Here is a 24861-nt window from a genome sequence, read left to right on the forward strand (position 1 = left end):
CAATCGGGCTGGACAGAAAATTTTGATCCAGTGCCTTTGAAGGCACCCAAACATCGGCCATTTTTAAGGTCGCCATAAATGCACAGATCCTATAGTACGAATCGAGGATTCGTACGATTTTCAGATCGTTTGTGCCGACATCTTTCGTCCGGCGGAGATCGCTCGTTTGGTCGATCGGACAGGTTTGATTTTGACCCGACCGATCCCCCAGGAGCCCATTGCGCATTGTAATCGGATCGTTCGGCCACACGCCCGAAAGTTCAGTTACCCCCGATATAGCCATGCTCGTTAATGGCATATCGGGGAAAGATCCGCTCATATGGCGATGTCGCCAAACAAGCAGATCTTTGCGTCTATGGCCACCTTTAGTGCTGAATCGTCAGATACAGGTAGAATTCTATTGTTTCTACCTGTATATCTACCTGTATATCTGAAGATTCAGCTCTACACATGTATATTGAAACACACGATCTTTCTTGGAAAGATCTTTTCCAAGAAAGATGGTAATTGTTACGTCTATGACCACCTTTAGGGAACAAAGTGCAGCAGAGCCCTTTGCTTAGCACATAACTACAGTATGGTAGGTATTGCGTTAAGGCTGCCTTGTCCCTGAGAGCTCTGCTGATGTGCTTAATTTTTCACCCCCTCATATTTATCACTTGCACCTACTGCTTTACTAAATGAGCTCTACTGTGCCAAACTGTAAGTAGATAGTATATCCCAACCAGCCCAAATATGCAGTTTACCATGTCTAGCTGGTTCACTAGTCTGATAAAATCCAATAATTTCCATTTTGATTTGACAGAAAAAAGCACCAAAAGTAGCAATTTAAATACATTTTCTGTAATAACATTTCAAATCAGAAAGCCGTTTCCTCTGCAACGTTTTTTTTTGTTCTGAAATAAAAGGGACCCTTAGACAAATTGCACATTTGGCCAACAAGGGCAGGAGAGAAATCTAAACAATTGTTTAGACTTATAGCCATTTGTCAATATCATCCGGCACAGCAATTAGAAGAACAGTCCCAGCCCTGTAATTTCACTACAGTCGTCTGGCTGAATATCTAAAGTGCAGTTCACAGTAAGTCAATACAGTGCCGTTCGCCAGATCCAATTCCTTTCCCATTTCTGAAGCCAAGTTTGGAATCAATGCTCGCATGTCTACCATTCTTTATTGATCCGGAATATTTTTGCAGCAAAAAAGGGGGATACTTGGGAAACCAGGATATTGGGTTACAGCCATAGCATAAGCCCTTTTCTTGTAACTCCTGTTGCTCCGACTATTTCATGAGTAAATGTTTACTGCGGCACATGCACAACAAGCCGCTTTAGTATTCCGCTCAGCAGGTGGGATTTTGCTTATATTGGCTGCAGTGATTTGTTTGCAGAGTCCATCAATGTCAGCCTTGTTTGTATTCTGACTACTCGATGTTCTTAACGGGCAGCAAGAAAATCTTTCCAGATGTTCTATATCGCAACAGAATTATTTAACTCTTTAACTTGCAGCTTAAACTAAATGCTGTTTTAACATTTCGCTCACATTGCCCGTCCTGATCTAATCCGGGGTGGGAATTGCAGGAGGACATTATCGGTCACGGAGAATAGGGCAGCCAAAATGGAGAATTTAGCATTTTTTTGGTACCCTGATTTTATTCCAGTACATGGTTTTACACCTTTAAATCCCTGTGTGTTTTATGTACTGTAAACTAACTAATGCACCCATGTTTGCAAAGGAATCAATAAGACAGATTCTGTAGATAGAGAGATCTGCTCATCCATCTGTGACTCTTTTTAACCATCTACAGTGATAACCACGTGAGCCTCGGTTCTGTCATTCTCTTACCAACTGTCTTTCTTGGTGGGGAAATGTTAAAGGAACAGTTCAATGTAAATATAAAAACAGATGTGCAAAATAAAAAAACATTTCTAATATAGTTAGTTAGTCATAAATGTAATGTATAAAGGCTGGAGTGACTGGATGTCTAACAAAATAGCCAGAACACTACTTCCTGCTTTTCAGCTCTCTAACTCTGAGTTAGTCAGCGACTTAAAGGGGGGCAACATGGGACATAATGGTTTTGTGAGTTTTCAATTGATCCTCAGCATGCAGCTCAGATTCAAAAGCAAACAGGTATGACCCATGTGCCCCCCCACGTCTCTGATTGGCTACTGCCTGGTAACCAATCAGTGGAAACCAAGAGAGCTGCAAAGCAGGAAGTAGTGTTCTAGCTATTATGTTAGACATCCAGTCACTCCAGCCTTTATACATTACATTTTTGCCTAACTATATTAGAAACATGTTTTATTTTGCACAGCCTGTTTATTTACCCAATTTTTAGTTTTATACTGAACAATTCCTTTAATTAACAGCAGATGATGTGTGCAATTTCAGGCAAAATCGGCAGGTTTTTTTACCCACAATCAGGCCCGGATTTGTGGAAAGGCCACCTAGGCCGGCAGGATTTTAGGGGGCGACATGCTGCCCAACCACACCCACATTGATTCAGAAACACTGGGGATGCGCTGGAGATACAATAATTTTTTTTAATTTCCTGTGCGCCAATCCCCATTGCTCCAGTCCAGATGATGAAAATTTGCACGAATAAAGGGGAGGGGACAGGGGCAATGAATGGCAGTGGGCCTAGGGGCGCACACTATGTAAATCCGGCCCTGCACACAATGCAGCAAACCCCCCCCAGAATTCCAGCAATGTTGCGGTTGCAAATAGTTTCCAGGGATGGAACTAGGGGTAGACAGAAGAGGCACATGCCTAGGGCGCAACAAAGTGGGGGAGCCAAGCACTTATATTTTCTTTCGCCAACCCCTGATAGGTGCACTCACACTTTGACACGAGTCAGATGCAATTGCACAAACATTTTTAGGTGGATTTGGCTTTAGAGTGTCATGTGCCTGTTCCTTTTGAGCATCTCTGCTATACTTATAGATTCAGGCCGCTGTTGGAACCTGGGAGCTCTGGTTCTGAGGTGGAGGTTGCTCCATGGTTCCCCCGCATCAATAGTTGCAACAGCACTTGATTAAGAACATGAGGCAAGGAGTGGTGCAGACCGCAGTTAAGTATGGAAGTGCAAGCAGTCCCTTTAATGAATGGAATTTTTCTCTCAACACAGTTTCACTCACTTATGTGAAACAGCATGTCTGGGCAGGAAAATTTTATTTTTTTGTGGGGTTTTATTGTAAAAGTTTCAATAATAAGGTTTCTAAAACCCTTTTAAAACTCCCCCCCCCCAGTTCTTGAAAGAAAATTATCAAAAGCAAGAGAGTGATAGTCTGAGACAACTGACAATTAGTTTTTTTCTTTTCCAGATTCTTTTTAATGCATACAAAAGAAGAAAAAAAGAAAATGACATAACCCCCCCCCCCAAAAAAAATTAAAAAACCCCCAACCCCTGGCGACCAGGGTTATTATACTATAAAGCTTTAACCTCCGCAGTGGTGATCTTGATCGTTCTAATCCCCCAATCGGAATAAATCTCCTCAAACATGTAGCGCTGAAAAAAGTAAAGGATCATTCTCATGTTAGCCATGGAAGCCAGGTTTTATCATACGTCTCCATATCATTTTGCAGAATATAGCCAAGGTTTTCCTTAACTGCTATCTGTATTATTCTAGTTTTAAGAGGTGCCAAGGGTATATTTGGTTTTCTCCAGTTGCTGGCTATATTTATTCTGGCTGCCGTGAGAATGTGTTGACACAATCTATATGCTGCTCTACACATTTTCTTTGGTTTCATTCCCAGTAGCATAACAAAGGGGTCCTTGCAAAATTTAAAGTGTAACAACTTTGGAAATGAGCTGAGCTACCAGATCCCAATATCTAGATACAACCTTACAATCCCACCAAAAATGAGCCATGGTTCCTCTTTCAGTACAACCCTGAAAACAATTCGTTTTTTTTTTTAAAAAATGTATTATTTGTGGTTTTTGAGTTATTTAGCTTTTTATTCAGTAGCTCTCCAGTTTGTCATTTCAGCACTCTGGTTGCTAGGACCCAATTTACCCTAGCAACCATGCATTGATATAAAGGAGACTGAAATACGAATAGGAGCGGATGTGAATGAGTAATATGCAAATATCAATAACTATACACTTGTAGCCTTGCTTTGCATTTGTTTTTAATGGGGATTTAAAAGCTGGAGCGAGTCAGAGGGCAAATAAGTCAAAAACTATACACGGGAATAAATGAAGGTAAATTGAAAAGTTGCTTAGAATTAGCCATTTTGTAACATACTAAAAAATACTTAAAGGTTACCTATCCCTTTAATGGTGTTGCTGTCCCTGGAGAGCTGGGGACCTATGTTTTCAAGCAATATTGCTTCAAGACGACACACTTTACGTTGTTGGACTACAGATCCCAGTATCCTGATCCAGTACCTAAAATGTAGTTGAACGAGTGTTTAGATCCTCATTAACATGGCATGTTGTTCTGCCTATGCACCTTCTGTCACAGCTTAGCTTCTCGCCATGGCTAATGGGTTGTGCATTAATCCCATGCAGCTGCCACTTTTACACAAGCTCAGTGCTTTGCTGGTTTAGAAGTCTAATGGTTAGTGGTATTTGTTACAGTTGAATTATCTTGTGTAATATAATGATAGTACAGGTATGGGCACGGTTATCTGGAAACCCGTTATCCGGAAAGCCCCGATTTACAGAAAGGCCATCTCCCATAGACTCTATTAAAATCAAATAACTTTTTAAAAATAATTTCCTTTTTCTCTGTAGTAATAAAACAGTACCTTACACTTGGTCCAAACTAAGATATAATTAATCCTTATTAAAAGCAAAGCTTGGGTTTATTTAATGTTTACATGATTTTGTAGAAGGTATGAAGATCCAATTTACGGAAAGATCTGTTGTTATCTGGAAAACCCAAGGTCCTTAGTATTCTGGAATAACAGGTCCCATACCTGTAATAGTTGTCCAACTGATTCTAACAAGTTTACATCAATGAAACATTCTCAAAACAACTTCTTATAATGAAAATATACTTCAACAAAGAATTAGTCTCTTAGCTATGGATATTCATTTTTTTCTTTTACTTTATAACTGTGCCAAATGGATGTTGAGCTCTCCATATCCCTTAATCTACAGGAGGAGCACTGTCAGCTGATCTGGTATATCACTTGTGCGTGGCACCATACATAACAGTAAATGCTAACAGCGTTACGTATTCGAGTATTAAAAGGGGCAGCATTTTCTTAAAGTTGTCTCACCTAAAGACAGACACACGGCATCCCTTTTCGTGGACGATTAGCTGGAAAATATTATTTGTAGGCTTAAGTATGATGGTAAAGCCTTGCACTGTCTGCCAAAGCAGCACAGCTGTGTCTTTCAGTAGGGTACGTTGGGGCTTAATTCAATGTTAAGCCATCGCTGCTGCCAAGTTAAGGATTTAAAATGCAAGGACACATTTCACCTTGTTTAATAATATTTCATACAGTTATTGTGTGAATCTGATCAAAACCGATGTCTGCCCTTGGCAGGAGACGTCTTCAAAATTTAGTGTAGTGAAAAAAATGGCCATGATTTAGTGTAAAAAAAACAGCTTAAAGCTTATCCATGCATTTCAGGGAGTACCTGGTTATAACGGCTTGCTATAGCGGATCCACAGCCATTTGTCTGGTTTTGAACAGGACAGCCCAGTTAATTAGCCACACCCTCAACATCAGACACACCCCTAACATCACTGCTCCACCTTCCGACATCACATGGTATCTGCTCTGATGCCACTAGCCTGCCCCTTTATCTGAATTTCATTATTGGCAAAGGTGGAACTCCTAGTTCCTGGCCTTGCACCTTTACAATGGATGGGTTACCAAATGCACGTCAGTTGGGAGGAGGCAGGAATATTTTACTTTGCTTTCCTTGGGTTTCAGAAGCTTTGGACTTGAATGACTTTTCTCTTTTTCTACCCTAATTTACTATATGCAACTTTCACATTCTTTTGTTTCTCCCTTATAAATATTAGGCTTTATGTGCACTATTTCCAGGCAGCGCATTCTAATTTGAACTTTTCCTAAAGCTTACTGAGCAAATGAAATGCCCACATGAGCAAAAGGCATTTTTCACATCAACCAATGTTCAGGCACTAACTCTGGAAATAGCATAATTTGGAGAATAAAGAGAGTGGAAACCTAATTGCTTCATTTGCAGAAGTTTCGCAAGAGATGTGCACAAAGTTGATATCATCAGCCCGAAGCCAAGGAGGAGGAGGAAGCAAGGGAAATTAATATCTTAATAGAAATGCCACGTCGCAGTAGCTGAAAGTTTTGTTGATTCATTTGTATGAAAGTAATTCCATTTAGAATTTTACCTTTAGTCAACTTTGTATGTCATCTGGGACAATGTTCAAAGGATAATGGCACACCAGGCAGTGTAGTATGCCATTAACTTGAAATCCAAGTCCATGGCATTTAATACCGCTGTTTCTCCTCTTGTAGAAATAAGTTGCGTGTGCCCTTAGCCTAAAGGTCCTGCACACAGTGTTGACACCAGGGGCCAACCAAAAAACCAGGGCCCACTCGCAGTATTATTAATCTTCCTCTCCTCACTCAAACTCTATTCTCCTAGTCTCTTTTCTTTACATACTATAATCTATTATTTCATCTATTTAGCCTCTTTGTTCTCATAGAAATATCCTTGTGCAGGTCCAGTTGGACAGACTCGTGCTCAACCTAGACCCGCTGAACAGCAACTTAAACCACACCACCACCCAATATGTTCATCTATCTAGACCCACTACCCGACACATGCAAATAGCTAACCTTCCAACCCGGTGTCAGTGAGGTAAGGGGACATATTGAGTGCTGACCGCAGGGGAGGCTGGGAGTGACCAGTCCCGTCCTTAGTCGGGTCACCCTTAGACTAAATTACTTGATTATTTTAGAAATGGAACAGATCTTTGTAATTCATTACGTTTAGAAAGTCTGCAACTGGTGGAACAAGACAGGGCTCTGTATTTTAAACCCTTCTCCTATGCCTGATAAGTACATAAATCATTTAAGCTATTGTAGTTCGGCAATCTGTCCATCATATAACCTTTTTATATACCTGTCTGAACTTGTTATTAAGTGCATATCAGCGAACCTGCCCGTGGCATTTTGCTCAATCCATTCTAGGCACTAACATATGTGCAGAACTCTTGCCTTATTCCTGTCTTTTCAGCCATCTAGTTTGAATCCAATCTTGTATTTCAGGTACTATCCCATGGGGCATCCAGTGTCGGTCCATCTTTATTTCCTCGCTGATCGCTTTCAGGGCTTTCTCATTAAACATCATGCCACCAATCTAGCGGTCAGTAAGATGGAGACATTGGAGACTTGGGTTATGCCAAAGAAAGTTTTCAAGATTGCAAATCCCACAAGTGATTTTGGAAGGCTGCAGTTTTCCGAGGTAAGTTAATAAGTCAAAATTTTCTTTAGCTTTCAGTGAAGGAGCAGAGTGGTGTCTCAATACAGTGAAAATAGTTTAATAAACAATACTTATTAACTTTCATATTTCATAAGTTTTATTTATTATCTAAATACTTTTCATTATGGTTTCAGATACCATATTTTAAAGTAAAGGTTCTGTTTTTAAGACCTCATCTTTTTATCACAGTCAGCACCCAATTGTCACCCAGTTAAAGCATCACTGTTTGTTTCTCCAGACCTTACTTTTATACAAATATGAACTTAAAATCTTGAGTGGCAGCTCATGTGTTTTATTGGACAAGAGGTCGCAGTTTAAAGTGGAGCACAATGCCCTATATGTTGTTGATGTAATGTCCAAGTAGGGTTGCCACCTTTTCTAGAAAAAAAATACCGGCCTTCCTATATATTTACCTTTTTTACCTATTAATAACATTGGGATAAGCCATCATTTTTACCGGTCAGGCCGGTAAAATACCAGCTAGGTGGCAACCCTATGTTCAAGGCTTCTTAAAACATTCAAACGCCTATAGAATTGTTAATTCAACCTCAGGGGCCCCCAGCCACAAACAACTCCGTGCACACCCCCACGCGTATGCCCCTCCGGTTACCAGGATACTCTTGCTGAAACCGCTTTGAGCGTATTGTCTCATTAATAGAGTGAAAGAGTCCTAGTCACCCTGCCTAACACCCTGTCCGTAGGACAGACCCAAAATTTCCAATCTACTCTTCCTTGCTTAATGAGACGATCACACAAAATCAGCTGTCACAACTTATTGTGGCATCTTAGGAAGGCTTTGCTTTTCGTCAGTGTTTTGACCACGTCTACGTAGCAGTTGCACGCCTGAGAACACGTTCAATGAACTGCAACGCCTAATCGTGATTTCGCAACTGTGTTGCAGTCGGTGCACACAGGGAGAGTGATTATTGTGCATGGAAGCCTGGACTGGAGTGCGCTCTCACGTTTTACTGGCACAGCATAACCAGAGAGGGAATACAGGAAGAGGATCTAGGCCAGTGGGGCCCCAAAAGACTAGGGGCCCACCGGGTTTTTTCCCAGTGTGCCACCGGCCCAGTCCGACCCTGTGTTACAGTTAGAGTTGTAGTATTTCTGGTCAGGTGATCTCTGAGACAGCACACAGACCATCACAAAATGGTGGCTCAAGGCAAGAGATTTAAAATGACAATATTTACTTTAATATATATACCAGTTTGGTAAGATTCTGTAATATGTCACTTAATATGATGTAAACTCTTGCTTAAGTGTTCATTTTGGGGGTAAAGTTTTCCTTTAATTGAATAACATGCCAGTACTTAAAGTGGATGTTCAAAGTGGCAGGACTCTACTAGATTTGTTATAAGTGGTCAGTTTAGACCTAATAACACTAGGTATGTTTTGAAAGGGATACTTACATTTTTTGCTGTAAAAAAAATATAGTTGGTGTCGCTTTAACCCTTCTCAGCTCTTTGATCTGCCCCATGCATAGGCATCTCAACAAATATGTGTTTACAAAATTCTATCTAAAGCTAATGTTCGCTGTTGTATATCAACAAAAAAATGTAATAAAAAAAGAATATAAGAAGAACAACAAAAATGTGGCATAGAAAAAAATACACCACAAAGAATACACAGCCTTGATCTTTTGACACAGGGACCCTAGATTCTACATTATATGACACTTAAAGGGTTCATGTGTGCAATAATAGATCTGTTTCAAGTGGATGTTCACTTAAAAGTAATTTTATTATGAATTAGATAATGGCATTCAGACACAATATGCAGTTGTTGTAGTTCAACAACACTATAATTATATAGCATATAATTGGGCAAGAAACTGCCTCTCAAACATAATATTTAAAATGCTTTCTAGTTGCTTGGGTCAGCAGCATCTTTGCAGAGAAAGAATTCATCCGAGCCTGTTTTTTTTTTTTTATCATTTTCATTTGTGTTTCCACTTCCAATCTGTCATTCAAACCTCTGCTTGGTTGCTAGGGTAAGCCAGATACCAACCAGCAGATTCATTTCCAATCTGGTGAACTGCAGAACAAAAAGTTCAACAATATAAAAGGAACAAGACATAAGAGTAATGTGCTACTATACCATTGCCTGCAGCAATGCTAAAAAAAATAGCGAATATTCCATTTAATTGGTGTGGTTCTTTTTTTTTTATTTTGTTTTGCTTGTAACAGTACATGTCAAAGCATCAGTTTTCTGTTTGTTGCATATGTCAACAATCTGCACAAACTTTTTTAAGGACATTACATTTGGATACAGCTTTGCAACACAATTATGTCATTCTAGCCTTAAAGTAACTGAATTCTTCTGGACTTGAGACATTAAGGGGCAGATGTGTTAATGGTTGAATATCGAGGGGTTAATTAACCCTCGATATTCGACTGGGGAATGAAAATCCTTCGACTTCGAATATCGAAGTTGAAGGATTTTGTGCAAATAGTTTGATCGAACGATTGAAGGAATAATCGTTAGATCGAACGATTAAATCCTTCGAATCGAACGATTCGAAGGATTTTAATCCATCGATCGAAGGATTATCCTTCGACCAAAAAAAGTTAGCCAAGCCTATGGGGACCTTCCCCATAGACTAACATTGACTTCGGTAGCTTTTAGGTGGCGAACTAGGGGGTTGAAGTTTTTTCTTAAAGAGACAGTACTTTGAATGGTCAAATAGTCGAACGATTTTTAGTTCGAATCCTTCAATTCGAAGTCGTAGTCGAAGGTCGAAGTAGCCCATTCGATGGTCGAAGTAGCCAAAAACAACACTTTGAAATTCGAAGTATTTTTTCTTCTATTCCTTCACTCGAACTTTATGAATGGGCCCCTTAGGGTAAGGCGACACGGGCAGATTTGGGAAGATTAGTCACACCAGCGACAAATCTCCTCTTCTTCGGGGCGACAATCTCCCCGAACTGCCTTCCCGCCGGCTTGAAAGAAAAATCGTCAGCGGGATGGCACTCGCGGTGATTCGTTTTCCTGAGTCGCCAGAATTTTTCTCGTGAGGCAACTTTGGGCGACTTCTGAAAATGAAGCGCCACGAGTGCCATCCCATGGCGATTATTCATTCTAGGTAGCGGGAAGGCAGTTCGGGGAGATTGTCGCCCCGAAGAAGAGGAGATTTGTCGCCAGGGCGACTAATCTGCCCGTTTGCCCTTACCCTAACTGTATAAATGCTTTATGGGAAGAAGATATATGTATATGTATATGATTAGATAAAAAATAGAACATATAGAGAGAGATAAAACAGAGAACATATAGAGAGATTTTATATTCCTTCCTATCCTGCAATTAATAGGGCACATGCTTTTTTTTTGTTATTGTGGCCAACATAATAAATGGTGGTCATGATTGGGCAATTAAGAAAGACCAATGTAGATTTCAGACTTTTGGTGTGTGTGGCAAATCCCAGACATTAATGTCCCATTAAGGAGATGAATGCCTGGTTAGAGCTGTTTATCAGAATGTCGGCCGGTTTACTTTTAATTCCCTAAAGTGATAAGTTATCACAGCATTATTTATTTATTTTCCCAATGTTTTGTTTTACTTGTAACATTTGATCTGATTCTGTTTCTTAAGGGCGACTTAGCCTAGGTATGGCTTAAGCTGAAAACTGCAGAAATCCTAAATTGATTTTATATTTTATGAGCAAACATTTATTTAGCAGTTTCCAGAATTGATTCCTAAAGTGTGAAAATTACAGAGAGTCCTCAAGGGATCCAGATATTATGTTGCACAAACATTTAGTATTACAAATCTGTTTTATTGTGTATGCTTATGGCTTGCTCGTTAACTTGGTTTCCTATTCTATGGAAGGAAATACTACATGACTCCTGATCAGCTGTCAACAACATTCATCTTAAGGTACCAAGGGAATACTAAAGGAACCCGTCAATGGTACTAGTGGCATTCAGTGCATCCATGTTTAAGGCATTGCATGGTGAATCCCTTTAAAGAACAAGGAAAGCCCTATTCACTGAGTTTTGCTGAAATATTAGGCACCGTCCAGTTTGTTCTGGGGGCCAGTGCTCCTGTTTGGAAAAAACTGCACCGGCTATTGATGTTTGAATCATAGTGCCTCAGCACCATCTTGCCTTGCTTAATCAGTTCCCAATTAGACTTAGTTACAGTAGCATGGCCTTCTGTAATGCATATTTGCTTATGTGTAGTAGCATAAAATCTGACAGTGGGATGACTGGGCACTACAATTAAAATTTTCCTGGTCCAGTGCAGTATGTTATTTAACAGGAGCCAAGTTATCATGTCTTGCCAAGTTGTTTTCCTACAGAGGCTGGCGCTCCTTCTCCTGGACCTTTCAAGTTCTCCAGTATTACCTGTTAAACATCTGTAAGTTCCTTAAATATAGATGAGATATTTATATCATTTAGAGCTATGCCATATGACTTTATTTGTTGTGTGGTCCCATCCCTTATTAGAATGGCAGTTGCCCATTATCAACCAGTCAGAATTTTGCTTTCCTTTTGTAACTTGTAGTAGTCTCAGCCCAACTAATTTCTATTAGAAATGTACTTTGGGGAAAGTAAATTATATAATTTTTAAATGTCTACAACATAGAATGAAAACTAATTTCAAGTAGGGTGTATAGTCCCACTTAAAGGAGAACCAAACCCTTAATTATAAAAACCCCTACCCTACATTGACTCCTCCCTGCTCCCCCCAGCCTAGCTGTTACCTTCAGTAAATGCCCCTAACTCTTTACTTACCTCTCTTTGCAGATTCAGCACTGTGGAGCTCACGGGCGCCATCTTCCGGCTCTTCAGTAATCCGGGTCTTCTTCCAGCACTTTGGCAATTTCGGTGCATGCGCAGTTTTTTATAAAGCTGAAGACTGCTCCAACTGCGCATGTGCTGATACGGCGCTTACTTCCCAAAGCAGACCGAAGAGAAGAAGATGGCGCCCGTGAGCTCCGCTGCGCTGAATCTGCAAAGAGAGTTAAGTAAAGTTAAGGCATTTACCGAAGGTAACAGCTAGGCTGGGGGGGGGCAGGGAGGGGGTCTATGAAGAGTAGAGGGGCAGGAGTTTTTATAATTAAGGGTTTGGTCCTCCTTTAAGCAGAGCTGTCTGAATAGGAGCCCACACGCAGAAGTAGCTCTTGCAGTATCTGATGACCTTAATCTAAGGCCAGTGTGACTATATCCATTGACTTCTGTGTAATCTGACTCGGCCTGCTGGAGCAAAGTTGTCGCATTTTTAGCCAGCGGTTGGATCAAATGGTCAGAACTCACATTTGTGTGCAGTGCAACCAATATTATACAAGTATTCTCCAGGCAATCTGGTCATGGTCATTATATTTCAGCCCCAACTGGAATCAATTGTGCACAGAGCCTAACTTTATATGAGCGGCACTGCTACCCTGTGAACTGAATAATCTATATTAACTAAGGAAGGCCTAATGCCATCCACACCGATTATTGTTACCGGACAATCTTTCAGAATTCAGTGGCAGTGATTCTGAATCCAACCTTTTCTTCTGAATAAGACTTTCTTTAACAAATCAACTTTAACGCATACAACAAAATGTGCAGATCATAGTATTCATTAGATCCACTTAATTTCAATTATTGGCACCCAGGATTAGTTTAAGTAATAAAACGAAATTTAAAAGAAAAAAAACAAACTTGAGGGGTGAAGTGACTCTATAATTCTTTTCAATTGTACAATATATCTATTGATATTTAGAAAAAGGACATAATAATAAAGTAACCCCATACAAAATGATAAGCACATGCATTATTCATTTTAGACACATTATACTTGGCATAATGTATTGTTTGAAAGTCACATAACTGACATTTCTTGGCCACATTACTCATTCGTTGAATTTTTATCATGAATAGATCTTATAGACTTAAAGAATGTTATTATATCATTAGATATACAAAGTATAATAATCCAGCTATTGAAGCCTGAAAAATAATGATTGTCTTTATCTGATAGCTTGGATTCTATTATGTTCTGTCCCTGCATGTCTTCAGCAAAAAACATATTTAAAACATAATAGAACCAGAAAGACTATTAGTTGAAGGAACAAGTATTGGAAATGTTCTGTTGCCCTGCACTGGTATAACTGGTGTTTTTTTTTCATATAGTTCATATAAACAAGCTGCTGTGTAGCAATGGTGGAAATTGAAAAAAGACTATATGGCACAGGTTAGTGGATAACAGATAACACCATTAAGTTCTACAGAACTTATCTGCTGTGTAACCTGAGCCTTTTCTCCTTTGAATGGCTGCCCCCATTGCTACACAGCAGCTTATTTATATAAACAATAGTAGAGTTTCTGAAGCAAACAAAGCAGTTTAACCAGTGCAGGGCAACACTGCATTCGTTTTTATTACTTTAAAACACTTTCATTTTTTTATGTTACTGTTCCTTTAAATTGTGAGCCATTCCTGGTGTGCTTGGTTGATTTCCATATCGCATACCCCCCCCCCCCCAAAGAGTGAGGCCTACAAGGAAGTGGGCAGAGGTTTAGTTTATTGTCCTGAATTTAATTTGAAAACATTATACCAGTCTTTATAAAATCAGCCCTGCTTAAGAGTGGAGAGAAAATAAAGAAGCCAATGGAAATTTGCTAGGCTGGGACCCATTAGGACCTGGGCTCACAGTAACAATCTTTGGTACTTTTTGCAGGCCAGTCCAAATTTAAGCAACTATTTAATTTGGCAGATATATTCCAGCAAAATAATGGCATCTGCTTATCATGGCTTCCTATAAAACAAAGAATAACTTATAAACTCCTACTCATAACCTTCAAAGCCCTCCATTCCTCTGCACCTAACTACATCTCATCTCTTGTCTCTCTATATGTTTCTACCCGAAACCTCCGCTCCTCTCAGAGCAACCGCTTGGTTGTACCCCCCACTACTACTGCTGTTTCCCGTATCAAACCCTTCTCTCTTGCCACTCCTTATATTTGGAATGCCATTCCTGAATCTCTCAGGAGAGAATCCTCCTTCAATGTTTTTAAAACAAAACAAAGAGACTACCTCTGGGAGCACCTGGATAACACCTGAACTGGCACTTATATAACAGTGTAACAAACTGTAACCCACAGCACCTTAATACCCCTCTGAATTGTGTCTGTATGTTACCCTCCCATTTAGACTGTAAGCTCTACGGTGTAGGGTCCTCTAGCCTTTTGTTTCCTTGACACTGCGCACTTAATCTGTATTGTCATTATATTTTTTATATTTATGTGAATTGTATTTCTAATTATGCACTTATTGTTACTTTTTATTCCAATGACCCCTTGTTTGTTACTACTGATTTATTGTTTTGCTGTACAGTGCTTTGCCCTAAAGGAGCGCTTTACAAATAAAAATATACATACATGTTATCTATAAAGCCCTGATTTCAGCAAGGCTAAACTTAATTTTAATCAAACAATTCAAAAATGTTGAAATGATTCCTTTTTCACTGTAATAATAAAACAGAACCTGGTGCTTGATCCCAACCAATTGGAGGCTAAACAATTGGGTTGAATTAAATGTTTAAATTGTTTTTTAGTAGACTTAAGGGGTAATGTAACATGTTTTATTAGCACAAAAAAACGTTCGCAAAGTTTAATACAAATGCTTCCTTTTGACCGATTACAGACCTCGGCGACTTCCCCGCAAAGTTTGCAACCAAATGGCTTTTGGCGAACATTCAAGTGTGCGTGTATAATAGAATTTCGCAATCACAAAGTGTATATTGCGATGAAATATTTAATGAAACTCCAGAGCAGATGTTAACGCTAACCTTTGCTTCATGATGTAGTATTCGCCAGCGAATGATTTTACATTGTGAAAAACATTCGCAAAAATAAATATTGCATTTTAAATAACACATTTTATAAACATTTTTTATATTCCATTCCCCTACTAAGGTTTGAATATTCAAATTACGGAAATAACCCTTTATCCGGAAAACCTGAGTATTCTGTATAATTGATCCCAAACCTGTACTAGGCAGGATGGAATCTCTCTACATGATACTAAAAGGTCAATTTAAAGGTGAACAACCCCTTATACTCTTCATTAGACGAACGTTCCTATTTTAAGACTTTTGGGCAAGTCATATCATACGTGAATATTCACAGAGACTATTGCTTGGTATACCTTGCTTGCTGGTTACGGGCTCACAAGTCATTTTGTCACACAAAGCAATGATGTTATTGCCTGCTTTACTAAGGGTAAGGCCACACGAGGAGATTCGGGGAGATTTTGTCGCCTGCCGACTATAGTCGCTCAAAAGACGAGGCGACAAAATCTCCCTGAATCTCCTTGTGTAGACTAGTCCTAAGCATTTAAAAAAGTGACTGCTACAAAGAGACAGAGCATTGCCGCTTGTGCTAATCATTTGCAGACGTGATAATCCAGGAAGCTTTGTAATAATCAATGGAGCTGTTAATATGTATGCTACAATACAGTTTGGTGTATATACTCCCTTTTAAGTAGGTCAGTATTTAATCAGTGTGATTCAAGGTTAAATCTCAGCACAGTTTTGCCTTTAATAGCGTGTTGTGTTTAATATTATTCAGTCCAAAGAGCAGTTTCTCACCATCCACGTTCTACTCTTGGGACCACAAGTAGGTGTGTATATCCATTTGCAGGTTTCCAGGTCATTTACAATTCACAATCCATTATTAAATGATCAGGAAGCATTTTCTATAATACAAAAATATATATATATATAACTCTTAAAGTAGCAACAGTTCTTCTCCTCGCATGGCCAATGGCATTAAATAAAAAAAAAAAAAAAAGAAAAAGCTGTAATTTACCAGTAGCTGATGATACTAGAGGGTGGGAATTTACATCAGTTTGTTGTTGTTCTCCTGCCCACATTAAGGGTGAGATTATGCAGCAGTTAAAAATTACCTATAGAGAAATAAAAAGAGACTTGAAATTATAAATACATTGAAATATTATTAAAAGATTGCACCAAGATGATAAACAGCCAACAATAAAGCAGTTATAGGTTGTTAATTTACTTCCACAATCCACAATATCAGAATATATCATTTTTTTTATAGTACAGTGGGACGGGACCTGTTATCCAGAATGCTCGGCTTTTCCGGATAACAGATCTTTCCGTAATTTGGGTCTTCATGCCTTAAGTCTACTAGAAATTCATTTAAACATTAAATAAACCCAATAGGCTGGTTTTGCTTCCAACAAGGATTAATTATATCTTAGTTGGGATCAAATACAAGCTACTGTTTTATTATTACAGAGAAAAAGAAAATCATTTTTAAAAATGTGGATTATTTGGATAAAATGGAGTCTATGGGAGACAGCCATTCCGTAATTCGGAGCTTTCTGATAAGGGATCCTATACCTGTATCATCAATATCCAACATGAGTAGCTGTCTCGTGCCCTGTGATACTAGTGAGTTGCAAATGAATATTTATGAGCTTCCCTAGAAGAGATGTAGAGGCCAAAGCCTGAGAGTCACCTCCAAAGCCTTAACATCACGCTCTTAACTCAATACATAAAATAAAGGGTAAATAGTTTCTATGAACCAGAAAAGTTGATTTTAAGGAATGTTGAGAGCATTGAATGTGTGTATTGTATGTGTCCCCCCCCACTCAACAATGCCACTGGGTATTGTGCAATGTTATATACAGGTATACCTGCAGATATGATTTCTAACTGTGATTGTATTACAGGTATAGGACCTGTTATCTAGATTGCTCAGGACCTGGGGTTTTCCGGATAATGGATCTTTCCGTAATTTGGATCTTCATACCTTAAGTCCACTAGAAAATGATGTAAACATTAAATAAACCCAACAGGCTGGTTTTGCTTCCAATAAGGATTTGTTATATCTTAGTTGAGATCAAGTACAAGCTACTGTTTTATTATTACAGAGAAAAAGGAAATAATTTTTAAAAATGTGGATTATTTTTTATAATGGAGTCAATGGGAGCCAGCCTTCCCGTAATTCTGAGCTTTCTGGACAATGGGTTTCCAGATAACGGATCCTATACCTGTATTATACTTTGCTTGGTGTAGCTAATTTTAATTAGGCCTACATAGTAAAATTAGGTTTATTTTATCTAACATGATGAAACTTTATTGTCATCGCTTGTCCGGTTTTATTTCTCTAATGCATGCAAGTCCTTTATCAGCAGTCTGTGTCATTAGTTGCCCCTCCTGCCCTTTCCTGATGCCCATTTTGGGGCAGATATTTTTCCAGTGGCACATACAGTAACTCTCAGGTTATCTATTTGACTTGCAAACCGGTAAGTTGTGTAACCATACCAGCATCCTTTGCCGAGCTAAAATAATTTGTATTGTTAAAAAGTGATTTCTAAAATTAGCAATGATAGTTTGCTTTAATATTTTGTCTGTCACATGGAATGTGAAATCTAGTTGCTGGAATGTATCCATAGCAGTCGGAAAGTATGTTGTTTGTCTGTAGTTTAAAACCATGTTTGGTTTATTCGGAAAGAGGTAATTTTTGATTGAAAATAACCAATTAAAACCTAAAGCCCAATTACAAACTAGTTTTAAAAAAATCACATTGTAAATGTGGTTGCCCTATAACCACACTGATTTTGGGTAAGTGTTTCAGTTGTCTAACCCACCCGATATAGCTAGTAACATAGTAATATTGTAAGTTAGGTTAAAAAAAGACACACATTTATCAAATTCAATATTAAGTCTGTATATAACCTGCCTAACTGCCAGTTGATCCAGAGGAAGGTAAAAAACCCCATCTGAAGCCTCTCCAATTTGCCTCAGAGGGGGAAAAAATTCCTTCCTGACTCTAAGACGGCAATCAGACTAGTCCCTGGATCAACTTGTACTATGAGCTTATCTTCCATAACCCTGTATTCCCTCACTCGCCACTGCGTAGTGCTGCAACGGACTAGTGCGCATGGCGCCACATTTGTGTGCATGCACAGATATTCTATTCTACCGGGTCGCGCCGCCCCACTAAGTAGCGGATCTGGGCCGGCGGGGCCCACCGGGTTTTTTCCCGGTGTCCCGCCAGCCCAGTCCGACACTGATCATAATGGGTGCCCTCTTGTCATCTTTTGCACTTGTGTTAAAAAAAAAAACAGGTGTCGGCAATTTTTTTTATGGTAGAATTTTAGCTTTTTCTAATTATCTCTTATGGTTCATGGGTATTATTAGGAAATTCAAAGGCAGCAATAAAAGCAGTAGAAACATAACTGAGATGTTCCAACACAGAACATTACCTAAAACTTTTTGGGGAGCATTTTATACCACATATCCCAGTGAGGATCATGGGCCCTTTGGGGTTTCAAGCATCTAAGATCTTTGAACCTTTTGTAAACCATATTGTAAAGAACAATGTTCAGAATCACTGTCATAGTTAACGTTGTAACTGTGCCATCATTTAGTCTGTAGCTCATCATACAGTGTCTGGACTAACTAATAGGAATGTTTAAACATAGGAATATAGATTTTGAGGTTTGGCTTTTTCTCTGGCCTTTTCTCTCATCCATATAGGCACATCAATAATATGAGAAGTACTTACAGTATAATGATAAAAATTGATGACTGGGAAACAGGTTTGTTGGTGAAAGACAAGTTACCAAATTGAAATGATCGTTACTATTGATTATTTTACTTCAGCGCCATGTAAGAAATGTATTTTCAGAAAGTGTTTTACAGGACAGTATTACTTTACAGAAAGTAAACTGATGAAGGAACTGCCTGAAATTTCTGGCAGTAAAAAAAAATATCAATGATTATATTAAATAAGATGCAGTATACTACATCAAAATGTTTGATTTAGAGAATACTACTTATAACTCTGTACATTGGTATTTCAGGTTGGAACAGAGTGGGATGCAAAAGAGAGGATATTCAGGAACTTTGGAGGTCTTATGGGGCCGATGGATGAACCAATCGCTATGCAGAAGTGGGGGAAAGGACCTAATATAACAGTGACTGTTGTGTGGATCGATCCAATCAATGTCATTGCAGCCACGTACGATATTCTTATTGAGTCCACAGCAGAATATACCCATTACAAACCACCTCTGAACTTGCCACTCAGACCAGGAGTTTGGACTATTCGTATTTTACATCACTGGGTTCCAGTAGCTGAAACAAAGTTCTTGGTTACTCCCCTCATGTTTTCTAATCACCAACCAATTAAACAAGGTAAGTGTAATGTGTTCCTGGCATTTTATTATATATATATACATATATATCCAACAAATAAGATCCGCACTCGCGGGTCTTACAAGGATTGAAAAAAAATCACTTTGAGAAAGGCCTTGGAGGAGGCCGAAACGTTAGTTTCTCATTTAACAATAACAATTTTCAATCCTTTTAAGACCTGAGAGTGTGGCTCTTGCTTGTTGGATAGAGATTTAAATTGCTGATACTGCATGGTGGCGGCTATTATGTATAGGATTTGATCCAAAATTAAGCAGCCAATTGTGTAAGATATGGAAAATCCCTTACCATATCCATTTCTGGTTACATATTCTTCTTGACACCTTTATGTATGCAGTGTATTTCTTAGATGTATAAATGCAAATATTGGATTATAATAAATAGGGATGCACCGAATCCAGGATTCGGTTCGGGATTCAGCCAGGATTCAGATTCAGCCGAATCCTTGTGCCTGGCCGATTCGAATCCTAATTTGCATATGTAAATTAGAGGTGGGTATGGAACTCACATGACTTTTTATCACAAAAGAAGAATACTTTTCGACTTTTTCCTTTTCTGACCCTAATTTGCATGTGTAAATTAGGATTCGGTTCGGTATTTGGCCGAATCTTTCACCCAGGACTGGGGATTCGGCCGAATCCCAAATAGTGGATTCGGTGCATCCCTAATAATAAAGCCGTTTCCTAGAACTTTAAGTTGTGTGAAAGTCTAGGTATTTGGCATGGAGGATGGTAAATAGATGATGTGGATGACCTAAACTGCCTAATTCCTGCCAATGTCCATTCCACCTATGAAAGCAAGGCTGCTCTATCTCAAAAGATATGTGTATATGACATGGACAGCCCTGCAATTGTAAGCAATTCTTGACCATTTAGCCATATCTAAAATAGAAGAAGGGGTGCTTTTCTATCCTTAGAGAATATTAAATATAATAAGTCGTCTTTGTGGTCTAGGCAATGTGTATCTTGGACTGCAAATTTGTCAGTTTAATGCTAACTGTCAACCTAAAATAAATGGACAGTTGTAAAGTAAGTATGAATGTGTGTCTAGGAAGACTTCACACCTTTACGCCATCTTGAAATCTCTATGATTTATTCCGCCAACTGCATGTAACACATAGGCAGTGCTGAAAGTCGACAGTAGGTCACTTACAGGGCTCTTAAACACATGGATTTCAGTTAATAAAGCCTACTTTTTTTAAATATTTAGAATATAAAATAAACTTCTCACTCTATCCATATCATACTGTTGTATATCTATTAAAAATTAATTTAATGTTTTTTTTTAGATAGTGACTCAAAACTGCAGATTTTTTTGAAGAAAGATCGAGTTTTTCCTATTTACAGTAATTTATGGGCGAAACAAATAGAAATGCATGTTAAAGTCCCCAATACAGCGATTCAGTTCATGTTACTGAAATAGTATTAGGTCTAGAGGAAGCAGAAATAGGCTGTTTGTTTGTGTTTTATTGTCTCTTCAATGTATTTATATTATGCATGAATATATGTTAGGTTTAGTATATGTTAGGTTTTATGAACATAGTTCACTCATATCTATTTCTTCTCATCTTCAGAGGAGCTAGCCAAGTTCCATGGAGGACCTCCAAAAAATGCCTACATGGAGCAAAGTTTCCAAGGCTTAAATCCCGTTTTGAATATACCAATTAATACAGCGCAAGTGGAAGAAGCAAGGAAAAATGTAGCTCTTCTAGGAGAAAAGCTGGAAAACTTAGTGGACAACCTGACAAGCAGCATGTGGTCAGCGGTGGATATCTGCACAACTGGGCCATCCTCTTGTCCAGTAATGCAGTCGTGTTCTCAGACTGCCTGGAGTTCACTCAGCCCTGACCCCAAATCAGAACTTGGACTTGTGAAACATGATGGTCGGTTGAGGTAGCATCTGTTACACCCTTCCACGGCATGGGAACTAAAAGGGAAAATTCACCATTTCTTACATCAGTTCAGCAAACAAAAAAAAAATCACATTTTTGAAAGAGTTTTTACTTTATCCCCTTTTTATACGTTCTAGTGTCAAGGGGGTGCTTCAAAACGCCTTGCCATTGTAGGCTTTTCTTCTGACTTACAAATATAGCACTTCCCTACAATTGGCTCTTCAACAATTGGTATTGACCAAGGGCTTAGATGTGCAGGTAGAAACCAGAGGATTGATTCATGAACATCCCCGTTTCCTTTGCACAAATGTTTTCTATTTTTGTAATATCATGTATTTTAGTCTTTGTTAGTATGGATCTTAAAAAAAAACCCAAAACAAATTAAATATTTATTGAATTATTGGTCTAGAAATTTGTGAAAGGTGGCCTTCAAAGAAATAATATTTTGCTGGAAAAGTCTTGTATTGTTAAGGACCATGGCATCAAGGCAGATATTGCTTTAAATATTTGAGTGTTTTTCCATAAGGATTTGATCTGATTTTTTAGATGTATGATTTTTTTTTCAAACCAGGTTATTACGAATGTCAAATCTTTTTCTTTTAGAAAATCTGGCCCAGTAAGATGACAGTAGACCTTATGCAACTGTCCTTCTAGATTCTAGTTCAGGTACATCAATTACCATGATATTGTCACTAAAAATGTTCTGTTTGATAATGTCCAGTATGGCTTTGAATTACCTGGACTATTATGGGGAATTTTGACAAAAATCAAGTAACCATATAACACCTGAAAAAGCATTTTGAGTTAAAATTATTTTGAAAACAAAATTGGATTTCTGCACACTTCTGTGTAGGGTCGGACTGGCCTACCTGATGGTCTCCCAGTAGCCCCTGATCATTGTGGCCCAGTCTAGGATTATTCCCATTAGACTATCCTTATTTTCACTATAGGCCCTTAAAAAAACCTATACATTTTGGCAATATCAAATTGAATGGGCCCATGGCTAGGGTTGCCAGCTTTTCTACCAAAAAAAACTGCCTTTCTATATTTTTATCTTCCTTCTTATTAATAACATTGGCATCAAGCATTCTTTTTACCGACTTACTGGCCAGGTAGCCACCTTATCCACAATGTCAAGTTCTTTGGTAGGCCCTAGTCTGACTCTACTCTGAACTCCGAAATGTTGGCAATGCAAACATTAAAGGTGCAATGAGTATAATTAATTAGTGTACCAGTGAGAAATACAGGAAAAGTCTTCCTTTTACCGTCGCTCATTCTTCTGTGTCTGTGGCACAGGCTTCCCATTTCTGTTGGGCTTCCATAATCTAGATATTGACCTCTTTATAGCCAGAGATGCAGTCTGATCCGTTAGTGGCTATATTTATAATGGAACAGGAATAGGTTACTGAATCTCACACCTCCATTTATTTTAGACAATTTATGAATACTGTAATTTATCCAATTACATTAAGAAATGTCTGGAAGGAGTGGACCATAACAAACAAAATGTTCTACCAAGAAAAGCAAAAGTATAGAAATAAGCCATGCTCATGCCCATACAAGCCCTCTTTAATATTTATGATATGATCTCTAGTGTCAATACACATACCAGGCCTTGATTTTTTTTCTTTTTAATTGATTCATTTCATTATCCGTAAGTCAGATTCCCTTTTTACCAAAACTTGCCTGCCAAGTTTATTGTAACAAACATTTTCATTTTTTATAGAGCTAGAGTAACCCAGTCAGTGCTTGATAAGTTTACTTTTGTTGCCCTGCAACACAGCAAACCCAACAAGCCGACATTAGCAGAGCTGACATTTAGCTTCTTAAAATCCAGAGAGGGACTATGGCGCATTGCAGGCCCCCTTTGGCAGCATACGGCTGGAGGCAGAATCCTCTCGGAGAAATATATACTAGATATTTATTATTTATATTTTTAGTCAGTGACTAATTAGCAAATGCTGCTTTTGCAGCTTGAAATTTATCTTACTAACTACAGTTGCCTTTCTTCAGTAAAGGCCTCTCGCTCTGCATTTTAATGAGTATCTATGAGGAATAGGAGGCTTGTAATGTGAGTGTCTAGATCAACATCCTGAACTTGTTATTTTGTTTAAATGTCTCATCACAGAACATTGCAGTTCATATTGTGAATTTATATATGCAGCTCAAAGGTTTTAATATTTATTCAGTCATTTTCCGTTCATCACTTAAGAAGGCATATGTTTGCCAATGTATAAAAACAGACTGTTTTAATGTATTTTTGCAATTCTATTGCCCAATTTGTATCATAGCAGTAACATTTCTGATTTCCAGTGTTAACAAACATCTTAGTATTGGAGAGTGCACATCTGTGTAAGCAGAAACGTCTTTCCCAACACTCACAAACCCAGCTGGAGCCAAGGGTAATTAAAAGCGTAGGTTCGAACCAACCCCCAGCAAATTTAAAATCAATAATAGATTTTTATAGAAGTACAGTATGTTGGGGCACTGTTTAAAAGGGTTTTATACCATCTACAGTAGTGTTGCTTTTCTCATATGTTGATGGACTATCATACCACACTCCACCATATGGTCAATAATGGAGACATGTTGGGTTGTATTCTTCAGCAAGACCAGTGGTTTCCCAAAGCAACTATTTGATATCATCTTACCCATAGTTCTCCATAGCCAGTTGTCCACTAATTTAAAAGGAACATCTAGGGGCCGATGCACTAACTTCGAGTGAAGGATTCGAAGTAAAAAAACTTCGAATTTTGAAGTGTTTTTTGGGCTACTTCGACCATCGAATGGGCTACTACGACTTCGAATCGAACTATTCGAACTAAAAATCGTTCGACCATTCGATAGTCGCAGTACTGTCTCTTTAAGAAAAAACTTCGACCCCCTAGTTCGCCATCTAAAAGCTACCGAACTCAATGTTAGCCTATGGGGAAGGTCCCCATAGGCTTGGCTAACTTTTTTTGATCGAAGGATATTCCTTCGATCGTTGCAAATGGTGCAATGGGTGCGAAGCGGTCGCAGGTGACAATTTAGTAAATCTGCCTGTAAGTGCTTTAGGTAAATAACAAATTGATTGCCTTGGATTTGGACAACACAGAACTAGACAGCAATAGAACTTTACTATTGAGGAGATAGTTATTCATCTATCAATATCTGGCACTCCGTTACATCTTTTAATGCACATAAGGCTAAAAATATACTACTTTCATTTCAGTACATGATATTTGCATAATCATTTCAGTAAAGAAAAATCTAAATTCAATTCCAGACGTGACTTAAGGCAAATGTCTTTAGCTCCTGTCAGCATCTAATGGCAGAGTGTAATGGCATTCTACAGGGCACACACGGGGGATTTTTGTCTGAAAA

At 38.6% G+C, this 24861-nt stretch overlaps 1 protein-coding gene across 2 annotated transcripts in view; it reads left to right on the plus strand.

Moving 5' to 3' along the window:
- Positions 1-21895, plus strand: part of xylt1.S (xylosyltransferase I S homeolog) — a 196852-nt gene extending 174957 nt beyond the window's left edge. For both annotated transcript variants that reach the window (XM_018239112.2, XM_018239111.2), the window contains exons 9-11: positions 7213-7408; positions 19253-19586; positions 21178-21895. In XM_018239112.2, coding sequence (XP_018094601.1) covers positions 7213-7408; positions 19253-19586; positions 21178-21500 — 853 coding nt within the window. In that variant the 3' untranslated portion in view covers positions 21501-21895. The remainder of the gene's footprint in view (positions 1-7212; positions 7409-19252; positions 19587-21177) is intronic.
- Positions 21896-24861: the final 2966 nt, after the last annotated feature.

Source organism: Xenopus laevis, chromosome 9_10S, assembly GCF_017654675.1.
Source record: "Xenopus laevis strain J_2021 chromosome 9_10S, Xenopus_laevis_v10.1, whole genome shotgun sequence".
NCBI lineage: Eukaryota > Metazoa > Chordata > Amphibia > Anura > Pipidae > Xenopus > Xenopus laevis.